The 15,868-nt window shown below is 49.1% G+C and overlaps 3 protein-coding genes across 3 annotated transcripts; 1 reads left to right on the forward strand and 2 right to left on the reverse strand.

The window, feature by feature from the left end:
* Positions 1-205: 205 nt before the first annotated feature.
* Positions 206-6,448, reverse strand: K441DRAFT_552571 (uncharacterized protein; the record flags this gene model as incomplete). The annotated part of the gene is made up of 4 exons (XM_067643155.1): positions 206-478; positions 547-660; positions 713-3,589; positions 3,662-6,448. 4 exons carry the CDS (start codon positions 6,446-6,448, stop codon positions 206-208), a joined length of 6,051 nt encoding a protein of 2,016 aa, XP_067505836.1.
* Positions 6,449-7,980: 1,532 nt separating this feature from the next.
* K441DRAFT_675774 (uncharacterized protein) lies at positions 7,981-10,982 on the reverse strand (the record flags this gene model as incomplete). The annotated part of the gene is made up of 8 exons (XM_067650888.1): positions 7,981-9,138; positions 9,190-9,304; positions 9,355-9,434; positions 9,494-9,930; positions 9,993-10,606; positions 10,663-10,748; positions 10,803-10,895; positions 10,947-10,982. The coding sequence occupies 8 exons, from the start codon at positions 10,980-10,982 to the stop codon at positions 7,981-7,983; spliced, it is 2,619 nt and encodes an 872-aa protein (XP_067505837.1).
* Positions 10,983-11,567: 585 nt separating this feature from the next.
* On the forward strand, positions 11,568-15,768 carry K441DRAFT_704374 (Mo25-domain-containing protein; the record flags this gene model as incomplete). Its single annotated transcript, XM_067653531.1, has 11 exons — positions 11,568-11,641; positions 11,760-11,862; positions 11,929-12,021; positions 12,068-12,847; positions 12,904-13,059; positions 13,765-13,908; positions 13,966-14,026; positions 14,136-14,611; positions 14,691-14,963; positions 15,051-15,253; positions 15,302-15,768. Coding segments are annotated over 11 exons (2,364 nt in total). The 3' UTR covers positions 15,303-15,768.
* Between the last annotated feature and the right edge of the window lie 100 nt (positions 15,769-15,868).

The following is a 15,868-nucleotide window of genomic DNA, read 5'->3' on the forward strand; positions in this document are numbered from 1 at the left end:
CCCGGTTATCTTGGGTGCTCGAGTGCTGCCCCTCGTGTACACCACATTTTGCGGCGGAAAACAAGTCAACGCCATGCCGTTGCTCCGCCGAAAAGACTCCCGTGATGCGCCGGTTCCGCTGATGCCAATGATTGGAAACAAGTAGTAAAAGCAAAGGAAAAACCGAAAACGCAGAGCAAGACGCGGGGGAGGGGACGCCCTCTCCTCACGACTTGACGCGTGGCCGCATGAACTTGTGCGGTTTGGAAGGATTCTCGGGATCCAGGAAGTTCGTTAGAACTAGAGAGAGCTCTTTGAACTCAACTGGTTTAGTGACATAAGAGTTGAAGCCAGCCTCGACGCACTTGGCATAGACATCGCCAAGAACATTGGCTGATAGCGCGATGATCGGGAGATGCGAGTACTTGTTTTTCTTCTCCCATCGTCGGATTTCCTTGCAGGCTTGATACCCGTCCTTATTCGGCATGTGAAGGTCACACTGAGAAGGACAGTTAGTTACCCGGCATTGGAAAACCAAATAGGCCGTTGAATGGCGGGGTTGCTCACTAGAATGATCGAGTAGTAGCCGTGGGGCTGAGAAAAAACCTTTTCGGTACATTGAACTCCATCCAGGACTGTTTCACTGGTTACCGAGACCTTAGATAAGAACTTCAAAACAACCTTTTGAGGTATTAGCGTGTGGGAAAGCGGTTCTAATAGAAATAAAACATACTGTCTGATTGATGTAGTTGTCTTCAACCAGGAGGACCTTATGCCCTTTGTTGCCAAGACGTCTCTTCAGATCCTCAAATACCAGCTTCTGGCTCATTGCAACCTGTTGTGCGCTGTCTTGATTACGGTCAGTGCTCATCTCCCGTTCCTTTTGGGGATCGAATACCACTGCGAACTTCGAGGGTTTGAGAGGTTTGTAGATGAAACGAAGGCGACGGTCTTGGACGAGTTTGTCATAATTATAATCCGGCGCATTCCTCATGATCTCACGCTTTTGCATCGTATCCGAGATAATAACGATTGATGTGGACGAACGAGCACTGGATTTGAAGACCTCATCCATCAAAGCCATAGCTTCTGAGGGCTCATGCAATACCAAGACTACATGCGTAAAGAGAACAGGGTCGTCCCCCCCAATCGTTTTCTGTGCATCGACGAGACTAGCTTGTGCTGTGATCTGATGCGGGATTGTTTTTGGGAGAGTCATCTCGATGTGTTTGACGGTAGCTTCTCTGCTATAATCCAACGAACAGACCACAAGTATTGAATACATCGGTGGTTGGAATGAGCTACCAAGTGGAGAAAGGCTTTGTTTCATAGGAGTTGCTTTAACAGTGTCAGACGACGCATTTGAGTGTAACGGCTCATCTAATTCGCCTCGACTCCCTGTTGCGCGGCCTTCTGGAGGAGGGGCTAGTGTAATCGATGCATTTGGCAAGGAGGTATCTGGCATAAAAGACGAAGCGGAGGACCTCTCGGAGCGTATACTAGTTCGACCAGTATAGACGGACGGATCGGAACTACCAGAAGACAAATATGGCGAGTCTCGGGAACGCTCGGATGATGGCAAGCTCGGTACTGGCGATTTAACTAATTCGCCCTGACTAGAAGATTCGCTAGATATTCGTTGCTCACTTGTACTAGTGCTCACTTGAGTCAAGTCAAGAGCCAGCGGCGTAGGCGTATTTTCAACTGCAAGTGATGAACTAGGAGTAATGGCTTCAGGCGGAGGATGATCGTCCTCAGATGGTAAGGCAAACTTAATAGTAAAAGTAAAGTTCGAACCTTTGCCAGGAACACTAGTAGCTTTCATATTGCCACCATGTAGTTCGACCAACTGCATCGAGATCGCTAAGCCAAGACCTGTGCCGCCGTGTTGTCTAGTGCTGCTTGCATCGATCTGGCTGAAACGTTTGAATAAGAACTCTGCTTCTTTCTCGGTGAAGCCATTTCCGGTATCGATGACTTCGAATTGAATCAAAGTCTCATATTTCTTCAAAGAGGCGCCCTTTTCCGTAGGGAGCTGACATCGCACAAAGACTTCGCCCTTTTGCGTGAACTTAATCGCATTACCGATCACGTTTAGCAAAACTTGTCGAATTCGGAATCGATCACCTTTTACCATGGACGGAACATCTTCTTCAACAAGATAATTGAGCTCTAGTCCTTTGCCAATCGCAAGCGCGGAGGTGAGATCGTTAACTTCTTCAATGAGCGACGGAAGGTGAAGCCAGTCAACATTCAGTATGATCATGCCCGCTTCAACCTTTGATAGGTCTAAAATGTCGTTGATGAGATCACGCAGGCCCTCGGTGCTGTTACGGATAATGTTAACCTGTTCCATTTGTTCTGGGCTCAATGTACTATCGAGAAGGAAATTAACCATTCCAGTGATGCCGTTTAATGGTGTTCGGATCTCATGGGACATGTTGCTCAGAAATCTTGACTTCGCGTCCATCGTCTCTTTCAAAGTCTGTTCGAGCAACTTGTGATCATTGATATCTGTGCAAGTACCATACCACGTTTCCTCCTCGTTATCATTTGAGAGGACGGTATCCTCCAACAGAATTCGGACAAGGTGCCAGCGGTAGTTCCCATCTTTTGACCGAAGACGAACTTCTGTTGAATATGACGGCCGACCATCAGCATCCTTCGCCACCTTTAGAATCCCTTCACCTGCAAGCTTCGATAACTTAGCCTGTGGTAATTCCATCGTATGTGGCGAACCACTTGGGCTAGTCACTGTCTCGCTTGTCTCCGAAGAATTGTCAGACAACGGGGATGGGTGATGTGTACGCTCAATTGGTATGGAAGTCGGAACATTGATAGGCGCAGACCCATCCTCGTTCATTTCAGGCAGTCTACACTTCACAATGTCTTCAGGATGAACGTGCTCCAGGAAGCCAATGCTCAGGGCCTGTGCTTCCGGTTGGCCAGAATATGACGTCCATTGCGAGTTGCAAAATGTTATGCCCCGCTTACTGGTCACCACAAAAACGATCTGAGGGCTAGAATTAGCAAGTGCTCGATACTTTGCTTCTGAAGCGGCCGTCTCTTGCTGGCGAGCAGAATTGACTTCTGCAAGGTGTTGCTCGTGAAAATCCATGTTTGTGCCGATCCAATGCACAATCTGCTGGCGTCTATCTTTCAAAGGCGCTGCTCGAACGTAGAACCACCGGTAATGTCCATCAAATCTCTGCAGGCGAACTTTCTGTTGTAATTGCGTGCCCGTACGAAGACATTTATTCCACATTTCCATATATTCTCCTCTATCTTCAGGATGTATTGCATGCCAAGGTTCCTGTAGGACTTGTCGCGAATCTTGGCCTCGGTAGACTAAAAATTTCGAGTTCACCCAAGTCAGAACGCCGGTGTTTGGTTGCGCAGTAAATATTTGTACAGGAAGAGAATCGATGATCGTGCGAAGCAGACGTTCGGAAGGAGGAGGCATGTCCAATGTTTCTGTTATCGAGCTCGTCCGCGCGTGACCTTGTGATGGTCCAGGAGTTCGTGGGCCTGGAGTAGTAGCAGCTGGTAGGGACTGGAATGATGAGCTAAAATCCGCGCCATAAGAGTGCAAAAACGAGTGTGATTTTCGCTCCATGGGCAGACCAGGCTGGGAAGGGTCCATTCGTAATTTCCTAGGTGATACAGGGTGTGCTGACTGAACTGGGCTTTGTTCCTGAATCTCCTCAGGGCCCGCATTCTCGGACTTCGGTTTTTGTTCGCTCCTAGGCGTAACAGCATCCTCCTCATTATCTGCTCCACTAACAGATCCGGCTTTCATCACGGGCCGTTGCTCCGCAACTATCGCATTCTTTCGCACAGATTGATCCTGTTGGACTTGCATGGTTGGAGGTTTCGTTGTACTTGCCAAATTCGACCTCTTCTTTGCATCGAAATAGCTCTCAACAGCCTCCATTCCTGAGAGATGTCCTGGCGTGCCTCCCACAGAATGTCTGCTTGAAAATCCAACTGTGGAGGGATCCCACCCTGGCGTTCCCCCAATTGAGCCACCAGGACTATGCCTCGAGCGACCTGAGTAATCAGAAGGACTAGTTACACTACCTGCGGCCGAGCCAGCCATATCATCAATGTCGAGGTGCATAAGATTTCCTAAGCGATCTGGATCAGACATAGGGGCGAATCCAACCTGATGGCCTGATAACGAATGACGATACTTTATATTTGTGGCCTGCTTGTGCGCGTTTGAATATTGCCACGCATTTGAGAATGATGTCGCGAGATGAGGCCCTAGTAGCTTCAAAGAATTCGTAAGATTGTGAGGATATGGCACAGTTGAAGATAAAATTGACAAAATTGCAATTGGTGCCTTTCTCTGGAATTCCCCTTGCTCCGAAGGTGCTGGCTTTGAGTTGTCTGCAGATCGGCCTGATGTGGTCGGTGTTTGCAAGGGGGTGCCTGGATTCAAAGGCTGCATAGGCTGTGACAGAATAGGGTGTATGAGTGGTATGTGAGTCACTGTACTGGCCTTGTCAACTCCAATCGCTTCCACTTGGCCATATTGAGAATAATCTTGAGAAGAACTTGTAGGGTTGAACGTCTCTTCATCTACGCTTGCCGCTGTGAAGAAAGGATTACTAGAGGGATCAGCTTGAATGGCAGGTGATGGCGCTGGTGACTGTGCCCACGGAGAGCTAGGAAACTGCTCATACTCTTCATAATGAGGCGCTAGCCTAGGATCGCTGTGATCTAAGCTTGATCGCCTAGCTGCATTACCTGATCGATTCCGGATACCGCCAACTTTTTGAATTTCTACCGAGGACTGAGTTGTTTGTAAAGTAGAGACCTTATTCAAATGTTCTTCAGACGCAGGCTCAGAAAACTTTTTGGAAGGCGTCAATGTGCTAGAATAATCTCTCGTAAGTGTAACGAGTCTTCCCCTTTCTAGCACTCGATTAACCCCAATGTTGTCGATAAGTACGTCGGATTCATGATCCAGAGCTCGCAAAACTGAAAAAACGGCAGCATACGGTCCAGAAGGTATATCACCTCCAATGCTGGAGAATTCAGGGTCACTAAAAGATGGATCTCTATAAGGTGGATCGCCAGCCTGTAATTTGCTGAAGAACAGCGAACCATCGAGTGAAGCGGGAGCAACTTGTCGAAGAGGATGCTCTGTTCGAACATTTGCCAGCGGAGCATAGCTTACCGTTCTCAAAGGGCCTCGCGGTCTGACTGGAGCTCCAGAGCCCTTATTTTCTGAGGATATATCCCTTCGCTGCCGTTCATAACCTGCAAAAGAGTGGCGTGATTCTAACTTTGGCCGCTTCCCTGGATTTAGACTTGTGGGAGAGGAGCTACTGTCCGATTCTTGTATCGATGAGCCCCCCACTTCGGGCTGTTGTGCCTTCGATGATACTGGTTCCTGAGCTGGCAGCGGTTGCCTCGTTTCACTTGGACCGGCAACGTTGTACGTGGTTTTTTGGCCCCAAGGCACGTTCTCAATATCCGAAGTATCCGCAGGCACAGCAAGTGTGGCTCTTTCCGCGCCGTACCAGTCTCGCATGATTGTTGTTACTATACTCCACCAAGCACCCAAGCCAGGCTCTGAGCTAATAAGAAGAACTAAGTCGTAGAGATTCGGGGACGGATATCGAGAATCTTCCATTGCAGGCTGAGATGTGCCTGGAGGCATGAATGTGGTAGTTGAAGCGGCTGGCGTACTAGCTCCTGATGCTACATTCTCTCGAGGGGTCGAAACATCCCTAGCATTTGTCGCAGATATAGTTGGCGATAACGTTGTGAATGGCTGATGAAAAGTTGATGACCAGTTCCTTGGCGTGCTAGGTATGAATGGAAATGGGTACGAAGGTGTTCGCAACGGCTGTCCTGCGGGTGGAGCAGGGACACTCCCTCGTATTGTCTTCGACGATTCGGTAGATTCAGTAGAGGTGGTGTGTCCAGTAGGTAGAGGGCTGCTAAACGAGGCCTCTAACGTAGGTGACAGACCCGATGGAGCCTCTTCCTTAATGGGTGAAACCCTGCGCGCGCCTAGTGTCACAGGGCTTGTTCCCGTCGTAGAAGCACTCATTCGAGCACGTTGCTGGTTTTGTAGCATTCTCTCGTGAATTGCTTGACGCAGTCGTTCCAGCTCTGCTTCATCAGGAGACTCTGCTCTGCCCTTCACCCCCTCTAGGCCTCCATCGCCTCCCATCTCCTTGTCTTCCTCCCTGCCAAATCCCAGTCCACTGCTCACATCACTTTCTGGCGCATGATCCCCTGATAGCTGGTGTTCCAAAGATTGTTGAAGTAGGCGACTTTGGCTTTCGCTCTGTTCTGAAGGGCTGCTTCGCGGTTGGCGGTGTAGGCGTGGACGGTTTGTCGGATACCGTGAGTCCTCAGAGGGTTGTAAAGTCGAGGAAGGGTTGGCGATGACGTTTTGTGAGTGCAGCGGTCTAGGAGACTTAGGCGACTGTAAGGGAGATTTATTCATATCGTCCCCTACTCCTCCCTCCTCGCACTCAGGAAGGTACACCAAACGATTGAAGAGGAGGCGTCCGAGTCAGCACATCTGCACTGGAAACACATCAGATGTGTCGGAAAGAGCGACCTGCGAGCGAGTGGGCTGTTGAGCGCGTTTGGTCCCTGAATGAAAGGGAGAATGCGCGCTTGTCTAGCGGAAGCCCACAATGACGTCGACTAGGCGAAGCGCCAACAACGCGAGAGTTGAGTTTAGCAGTGGCGGTGCCGTGGATCAGACAAAGGGGGGCAGAAGAAAGGTTAAGCAAAGCAAAAGACGAGGTGTACAGCGCCGGAGGATTCTTGGCTGGTGTAGCAGGACGATCAAAATGGTAGGGTTGGTTTAGGTGGTCCTGTCTTGTTGACGGACGGGAAGTCGGACCCTGTTCGGGGAACCAAGGGCTGGTGGGAGGCTTTGAGAAGCCGATTGATGCTGGGTGGAGGGCACGGGGGCGCGGTGAAGAGAGTGATCTTAGCTTGTAGGAGAATTCAGGACTTCTGCTGCTGCTCTTCTGTTGTTCTCATCCACACAGGGCGCCCAAAAGCACCCAAAGCACCAAAGCGCACAATCTGCTAAGGAGTCGCTACAGTTCTAAGGGTCGACGTCATGCCAAGGACAGGCAGCCCTGGTGGAAAACTTGAAAGCAGGGTCGTCATTCGTGTATGATCCGGGGAGCCACACAGCTGAGCCAATTTTCGTCTGACCGCAAGCATTCGACTCGCCGGACCTGTCACTTAATCGGAGTCTACTCCTCTCACTTGCTGCCTTGGACTCATAATTATTCCGCCCTGATCATGCCTTTCTGTCAGGTCGGTGTCGTGCGTCGAGCAGAAAATTAGCCCGCTGTCTTGATTTTCAGTGGCTCAAGCTCGCCGCAGGGGGGCTCGAGTGCAGCGAACACAGTTAGACCATGCGAAACGTGTCCGCTACGAAACCAAATTCTGTACTTGGCAAAAGCTTCGACACCTGCACCCGACAAAAATTCGTGCACTGTACATTAAGGCCGCTTGCATGGGTTAATACACTATTGCTCACGCCGGATTCAATTTTAGGTATAGTTGGAAAATGAAAAGAAACGAGAAGAAAAATATAAACAGCAAAGGAAGATGTGTACCCGTGTTAAGAACGGTAATAGTAGTGACAGTAGTGACAGTAGTGACAGTAGTAACAGTAGTAACAGTAGTAACGGTAGTAACAGTAGTAACAGTAGTAAACAGTAGTAATAGTCGTGACAGTAATAATGCTAATGGATTTAGTAATAGAATCAATATATAGGGCTAAGGGCTAGGTAGATAGATATCGGTCACTTCAGCATACAGCATTACCCTTCCCGTGTCCCACTATCTACAGTGAATCTGAAAAATATCCTCAACACGTGCCCCCACTCTCCAGATCTACCTTGCCAACTCTTAAAACATCAACCGCAACCAATCTCGTCTGCTAATAATACGTTTCATGCGTCTTGTCCTCCTTTTTACGTTCTTCACCATCTCTAAGCCATTCCTCTAGACGGCCACATATGTACCACTTGCGACCTTCTTCACAGTCGAGATTTCTTTCCATAACACTGCGGGGCTCGCTGGCGCGACGTTCTCGTCCGCATCTGCAAACGGGTCCGCTTCGCCTTCCATCTTATTCTCTCCTTGGCTAATCTGGCTAACACTTAGGCCACTTCCGAGTCCTGTCGCAAGCTCACCGCTGATCTCCCATCGCGCCTCGACATTACCAGGCTTAGCCTCTCCATCCGTGAGGAAACGGGCCCGAAGTTGCTGCACCGGCTGCTCCGGAGACAGGGTCACATCCCCGAGGCGCCAGTAGATGAGCGATTTATCCCGCGAAAACGTACCGACCGGTTTAGACTGGCAATGCGTTGCCTTCACGCTAGGATCGAGGCTGATAATCAACACAACGTTACGGAGCGTAACGCTAGAGGCACCGCCGAGAGCAAAAGCAGGATTCAGTGAATAATTTAGGAGAGCCGACGTTTGTGTGGATTCTACCTTCCATGCCGGAGAGAGCAGCAATGGGGCATACGATGCCAAGTTACTGCTTTCCAGGTGCACCTGGTAATGGAATGCTACCGACGTTTTGGTGATCTTGGAAAGATCAACAATGTAGCTACCCGGCTTATCGGGGATCTGCTCAATAAAAGCCGGGTTGGGAGCAACCTTCTCTAAGATAGGGAAATTCTCCAGCCGGATGCTATCAGTGCCAAAGGGACTAGAAAGGTCAATCGGATTATAAGCCAAGGCAACCTGTCCGATTACCATGGCCTTAGTGACACTTCCACGTTCAATCCAGGTACTGACAGTTTCAACTAGAGAGGCGTTCAGCCCTGGGCCATGCATATCCGGATGCTTGACTGTTGTGCTTCCTGCACTACTGAGGGAGCGGCCAGATCGAATAGATTGCGTGTCGGAAGAGGCGTGCTCATCTCCTAGGAAGGTATGGCGGTGGCCAAGTTTAAACAATGGAGAATGCGGTGGGCCCAGTGGCGGAGAAGCGGGTAATGATACCGGGGTAGGAATAGTAGTTGGCATCGGGGGTATGGATCCTTCCACAATACTAGTAAGCTCTGGGGTCTGAGGGTTCGGGACAAATATCGTGTTCCGAACGTCCCTTCGTCCTCGAACTGTCCCAGATTTCCTTGTCGGGGCAGCTTGCTATAAGATCATTAGTTTTCCATCAGTTAGGAGAAGGTTGGTATATATTACAGCGCGAAGAGTGTTGGCCACGTTGGCTAAAGCTGTCTCCGCGTCGCCGTCCTCTTCCTGTATCGGAGCATTCCGAATGTCGACCTTAAATTGAGGAGTCGGGGTTTCATTGGCTCTGTACTCGTCAGTCGGTCGGAGGGGCTTGCAATAGGGTTGAGGACTTACAATAGGGCATCATGTTCTGCCTGAGATATTGCATCAGTTGCGGAGGGAGGTACTGAATAGCCTTCCGCATCCTTTTCCGGCTGGAGATGGTGTATTAGCGATAGTTGATTAAGACATACTTTGGGTATATGATAATTACCTCAGGCTGTGGAGCAGATGGGGTTGCAGGTTGCAATGGCTCCTGTAACTCGGGGATAGACTCCCGCGCGGTCCCGTTAACAAAAGCAGAGGTTGCAGGGGTTTCATTACTTGATTCTGCAGATGTACCATTTGGTCTCTCGCTGCTAGATCGACGTATCTGTTTTGGGGAGCTCGAAGCATCTGAAGCACGAGGAGTTGATCTGTTTTCCGAGAGTCTCCTTGCTGGGGATACTGGTCGATCAGAGGGTGAAGAATGCGATCCCTCTTTTAATTTACCCCTATTCCCAAAAGACGCAAAAGTTGCACCAAGATTTGACGACGACTTTCTTTCTGGAGACATGCTACGTCCATAAGGATGGGTGCTTTGACGTCGACGGCCTAGCACTGTACCAAATCGCTTGAGGCTATGCAGACCTCCGTGTTTGACCTCCTGAACTGGTTAATGTTAGCTCCTTTTCCTTCGACCCTTAACATGTGTGTATAAATACCAGACCCACTTCTCTGGCTTGAGCCATCATCCGCCTGCGTGGATGGAGTTGTTGGCGGCGGAGCTAGGCTCCTGGATGGTGTGCTTATATTGCTATGCTTCCGCTCCGGCTTCAACTTTCCGCTTTGGGTCTTCAGTGAGAACGTCTTAATCTCATCTGCAGTCTCAACGTTGAGCAGCACGTTCAGTGTTTCTTCTGCGCTAATCCTGTTTCTTTCAACTTGGTCTACCTCGTGGGTTTGGAACTGAGTGAGGACATCACGGAGATGGTTGAGTCGGCTCTCATCCACCGCCTGTAATTTCTCGAACACATAAGGAGCTTGCGAATCCCATTGAGAGGTTGCATTTTCCATATCTGAGGTCGCATTGGCTACCTTTCCCGCAGCAGCCTTTGCGCCTTTATCCTTCAGCTTGTCAGCCTTCTTCCGAGTATTGTCGATTTCTTTAGCCATAGCCGCCAAATTTCCCGAGATTGTAGACATGGCCTGCATTTCACGGTTGGTTGTAGCGAAATCTCTCAGAGGTCGCTCGACGTCAACTTCGATCTTCTGGGCGAGCTGGTGGTGGGAGTCGGCAAGGGCTTCGGTTGCGGAGACAATTTTCTGCCATGGCGTCGAGAAGATGCTAATGAACAATCAGTAACCTCTATAGATGGCTCAAGAAGAGAAGTGGATACTAACCCCAACTCAGAGGGCTCATCCGGAGGTTGCTTGTGTGCAAGTTTCCGCAACCCTTGAACGTAGACCTCCTCTACCCTTCGTCGTTCCTATTGAAGCTTTAAGCGGCCATCAGCAAACCAGGTTCGCGGGAAGCCACTAACCTGAAGCCAATCCGCAATGTCGGAGTTAAGCTTGCTAACGTGCTTTATTCTGTCGTGGAGGACGTTGACAGCTTGCCCTGGCTGGAGGGATTCCTGTATAGATGGTAAGCGCATTCAACGCAGAGCCTCACCGAATAGACTTACTAGCAATGCCGGGTATTCTTTTCTTTGAAGATCCATTGCGAAAGCTCTGGAGGGGCGCGAAGCCAGAACAGATGCGAGGGGAGGTGATTACATAGGAGGAAAGCTTCCCGCGCCAGTGCTGCGAAGCTGTAAAGACGACTTCGTTGTCACTTGTCTACTGGGGAGGGCGCCTTAGTCACGAAACACTGGCCGGCTTCGCACTGACAGAGGACAGCGACAACAAAAAACCCAAGTCGCAGCCCGAGGAGGCGTTAGGATAGATGGTGCCGTCCGTCTCGCTCTCCTCTGCAAGGGGAAACGATTGACTTGTTCTTGATTTGGACTCGGCTTGCGCAAGGCTCTCGGGCGGCAACTCTCGGAACTTCACATCACCCAGGCCCTTCCCGTGCCTTCTCCAACACTACTGTCCAGAACGGTATCAAAATGCCATCGCCATCAGAATGGCGTTCAGTGATGGGATTCTCTAACCGACTTGCCACGGTTATCAAAATGCATGTAGGCCATTCGTTCTCTTAGCGCTCCCAGAGGGCAGGGCCCGCGGAGCACTGGTAGCCCACGCGGATCGTAAGATTGTCAATTTCGGGTTTACACTAGGCGTTTCATGGTCTATATTATCTTTAAATGGAAATACAAACATCTATACCTTTTATTCCGCATCCTATTTGCTTTGGTGATGCTACCGGCACCGTCAACCGGTGATTTATTACCCAGCGAGCCTCTTTGCACGACTTTTCTATCCGCAAGCGGCCATATTTGACAGCTGAATAACCTCTTTACACCGATGTAACATCTAACGTTTATTTCTTCTAATAGTAACTCGGCATACCGTGCTGCCCATCCTTCCATCCCATCAGATGAAGCGCAACGCGAGTCGACTTCCCTAGAAAGCAAAGCATATGATAATGCCACTTCGCGTGTAAGTAAATTAAGCATATGCATATCTATATACAAGGCGAAGAGAGCATAACTGAGTTCATAAAAGGAATCTTACGAGCAAGCGTGTGAAGAAGTGTTTCAAGAGCTCCTCAAAACGACCCCACAAAGTCATTCTTCACCAGAAGTGCCAGGATTCGTTGTGAGTGTTCTTGCACGGCGATGAATTAAATTAATAGACTTTTCAGGAAACGAAGACTCAACAAGCGGTATGCTCACCTCCGGGCATTCGCGTCGGGAAATATGACAACGCCGTACATTACCAAAGTGGTTTATTCTCCATGATTTACAAGGCTCCATCTTCCAAGGACACACCGGCCAGCGAACAAGAAATGCAAAACTCGGGTAACGTGGTAGCTCTTAAAGTCACCATGCCGTCAGCAATGACACCACCTCACAACTCTGAAAGAGAAGTGCGCCTACTCAGTCAATCAAGATCATCCAACGTCATTCCTTTGTTGGAAGTTTTCCCTCAAAGCGGCGGACGGCTAGTCCTAGTCTTTCCATTCATGCCATTTGATTTGGAGCAACTTCTGCAGAAGCAAATGCTATCTAAAAAACAAGCTCAAAGCTGCCTGCGAGATCTCTTCACTGCTCTTGTCCACATACACTCTCTTGGTATAATACATCGAGACGTCAAGCCGTCAAACATTTTGCTTAGATCTCCGTCTGGCCCAGCATATCTTGCAGATTTTGGTATTGCATGGTCAGCTAAAAATCCTTCATCGGAGCCCGCAAATTCCAAGATCACTGATGTAGGAACGACCTGCTATCGACCACCAGAACTCCTCTTTGGTAATCGGAAGTATGGGTGTAGCCTTGATCTATGGGCCGCCGGTTGCACGGTAGCTGAAGTTGTGGAGCCGAGTCACCAAACTTTGTTCGATTCGGGGGAGCTTGGTAGCGAATTGGCTCTCATTCAAAGTATTTTCAAGAAACTGGGCACTCCCAATTTGTCTGTCTGGCCGGTAAGCTTGCAATTATACATCCTGACATGTCCTCTCGCTTACAGATATCTACCCAGGAAGCTGCTGAGTTCCATGATTGGGGCAAGATGGAATTTTATGAATATCCTCCAAGGCCCTGGCCGGCCCTGCTTGCCGAAGCATCGGAGACTGAATGCGACTTGGTTGGCAGCTTAGTGAGATATGAAAGTGAGTCTCGGATGACCGCGGCTCAGGTGAGTCGAATTAGTAGACACTATGAAGTAAATAGTAGGCTGACTGCACGCAGGCGTTAATGCATCCTTATTTTATGGACTGAGCAGTATAAACCGCTGGGGAGTAGAATTTCTGAGGACATGCTGTTGTTGTAATGATAACGGGTGGAGAAGACCAAGGGCGATTGGTTTGAAGATCCGATAGATTCCACAAGCTCTTAGTATATAGCAGGCCATTAAATTCGGCCATACGTAGACAAAAGTCTAAGAAGATATCTCTGATAGACTATAAGAAACCCCAGGCTCATGTGAAAGCTTTACCGTTGCCTACATAGCCGCAGCCGATACATCACCACTCCGCATGACTTTAGAGGAGTTCAAGGTATCCTTCGCTTCTCTCGTAAATTCTAATAATAGAAATTTTCTTTTGGGAAAACACTCAATATATGCGTTATGATGTGCATATAAATTTAACCCATGTCACGTTTCCCATTGGTTTGTTGCTTGGCCAATTGTAAATCATGCAGGGTCCAATAACCACGTCGTAAAGACAAGGCTTCCCCATGTCTCTCCCAGCTGCCCAAAACGATAACAACCCAACAGCCTCGTTAGCGTTGCGCTCGCACTCCATAAAAGAGAACGTCATATATTCATTGCATGTCTCAGGCGGCCAGGTAGCAGCTAGAGCCTTGCAGCTGCATTTCCAAAACCCAAACATAACCCCAGCCTTCACTCCACAGACCCGCTGTCTTGCCAGACACCATGGCTTTCCTATTTTCCAGGAACAGGCAGAAGAACAGCATGGAGCTGGCAAGGTCGACAAGAGAGTTGATGCAGAGACTGGCGCTGGAAGAAAAGCCAAATCCAAAGGTCAGATCCACCCCCACCTCTCCGCCCCTCGACAAGATCCCTGACGAGACCCCTTAGACTGAGGAAGAGCTAGCACGAAATCTGGCGCAGATGAAGATTATATTACAAGGCACTCCTGGTACCACGCCCCTTTTTTGCAGGAGGCTATCCCAACCATCTCTACCCCAAAAGATGGATCATTTAAGATCTACAACAGCTCCTAGATCGTAAAAGCTGACCCAAAACAGAAGCAGAAGTCAGTCCTGAACAGGTCCACCAGCTCGTCCACTTCATTTTACAAGAAGACCTGCTTCTATTACTAGCCAACAACATTCACAAGCTCCCGTTTGAATCCCGCAAAGACACCCAAGTCATTTTCTCCAGCGCCTTCCGGTATAAGCCTCCCGGCGTTGCAGCCCAAGAACCACCAGTCCTACACTATGTCATTGCGAGTCGGCCAGAGATTATTATATCGTTGTGTAAGGGCTACGAACGGCGAGAAAGCGCCATGCCCTGCGGTGGAGTTCTTCGGGAAGCCTTGAAGTACGACGCGATCGCAGCTTTGATACTATACGATGAGCCGAGTCCGGATGGGAAGGTTCGAGAACTGGCAACTGTGGATCCCGCAGTACCATCATCAGGAGAGGGAGTATTTTGGAAGTTTTTCGATTGGATAGATAAGGGAGCCTTTGAAGTCAGCGCAGATGCGTTTAATACGTTCAGGGTGGGTTATACGGAGAAAATCTATACTCGGGTTGGAGAATATACGGGACTCTACGCTAATGACAGTTGGTATTTATCAGGAAATTCTGACAAGGCACAAGCCATTAATTTCAACATTCTTACAAACCAACTTCGATAACTTTTTCGCAAAATACAACACCGTCCTGGTACAATCGGATAGCTATGTCACAAAAAGACAATCCATCAAGCTTTTAGGCGAGATTTTGCTCGATCGCGCGAATTACAGTGTTATGACTGCCTACGTTGATTCCGGGGAGCACCTCAAGATCATAATGAAGTTATTGCGGGACGATAGACGGATGATCAACTATGAAGGGTTCCACGTGTTCAAAGTCTGTTCTTCCTTAGTTCTTATCGCTCTTGCTACCCCCTAGTTTCTTCTTATTCAATAGGGACGAGTTGTGTTGACAATTCCCAAGGTCTTCGTAGCCAATCCAAATAAATCGCTCGCAGTACAACGAATACTCATCAGTAACCGTGACAAGCTTCTTCGCTTTCTCCCCAGCTTCCTAGAGGACCGCACCGAGGATGATCAGTTCACAGACGAGAAGAGCTTTTTGATCCGGCAAATCGAGCTGCTACCGCCTGCTCCAGTGCCGCCAGCGCAGGTGCCACAGGAATGGTAAAGCGACCTCAAGCCTTGACGCTAAACGCTGGCTGAGTTAAGCAGAGACAGATCCTTACATATTCAGGAGACATTATCCATGACGTTTGATTTTCGCAGCATGGTCTGGCGTTTTTGGTTCAGAATGAATGTTGATCGTGGGCGCGGGAAAGCATCCTGGGCGCAGTCGATGATGGAAGGCGTCGAGCTGAGTTCAGCGCTGCATTTCTTTTGCTGGCATGCGAACCACAGCCAGATTTATTTTGGGCAATGCGGTTTCACTTACCAAGGCTTGCAGGATAGATTCGTAGGATATCAAATTTCTAAGGCTGTGCTCCCAACACATGTTCGTTCTGGTCTAGCAAGTTTTTACGTGCATCTTGCCCATTAAGGGTCTGTTCGGTTGCAAAATTGAATATGAACTGAAAGTCCGGCAGAAAGGATGCGTTCCTTCCCGATTTGACACGCGTCTACGGGTGGCATGGACGTGTGCAAATATGAAGCCTCCATATTGAATTGGAATCTGTAACGGGAGCTTCGAGCTCCATATTGAAATAACGCCAAGCGCTCCATTTCAGAAGCTGTATCCCTTCCGCTGGTGACTCCCAAAAAACCCCACCAACAAGTCTTGGG

The sequence above is a fragment of the Cenococcum geophilum genome, assembly GCF_001692895.1.
Source record: "Cenococcum geophilum 1.58 unplaced genomic scaffold K441scaffold_13, whole genome shotgun sequence".
Lineage (NCBI taxonomy): Eukaryota > Fungi > Ascomycota > Dothideomycetes > Gloniales > Gloniaceae > Cenococcum > Cenococcum geophilum.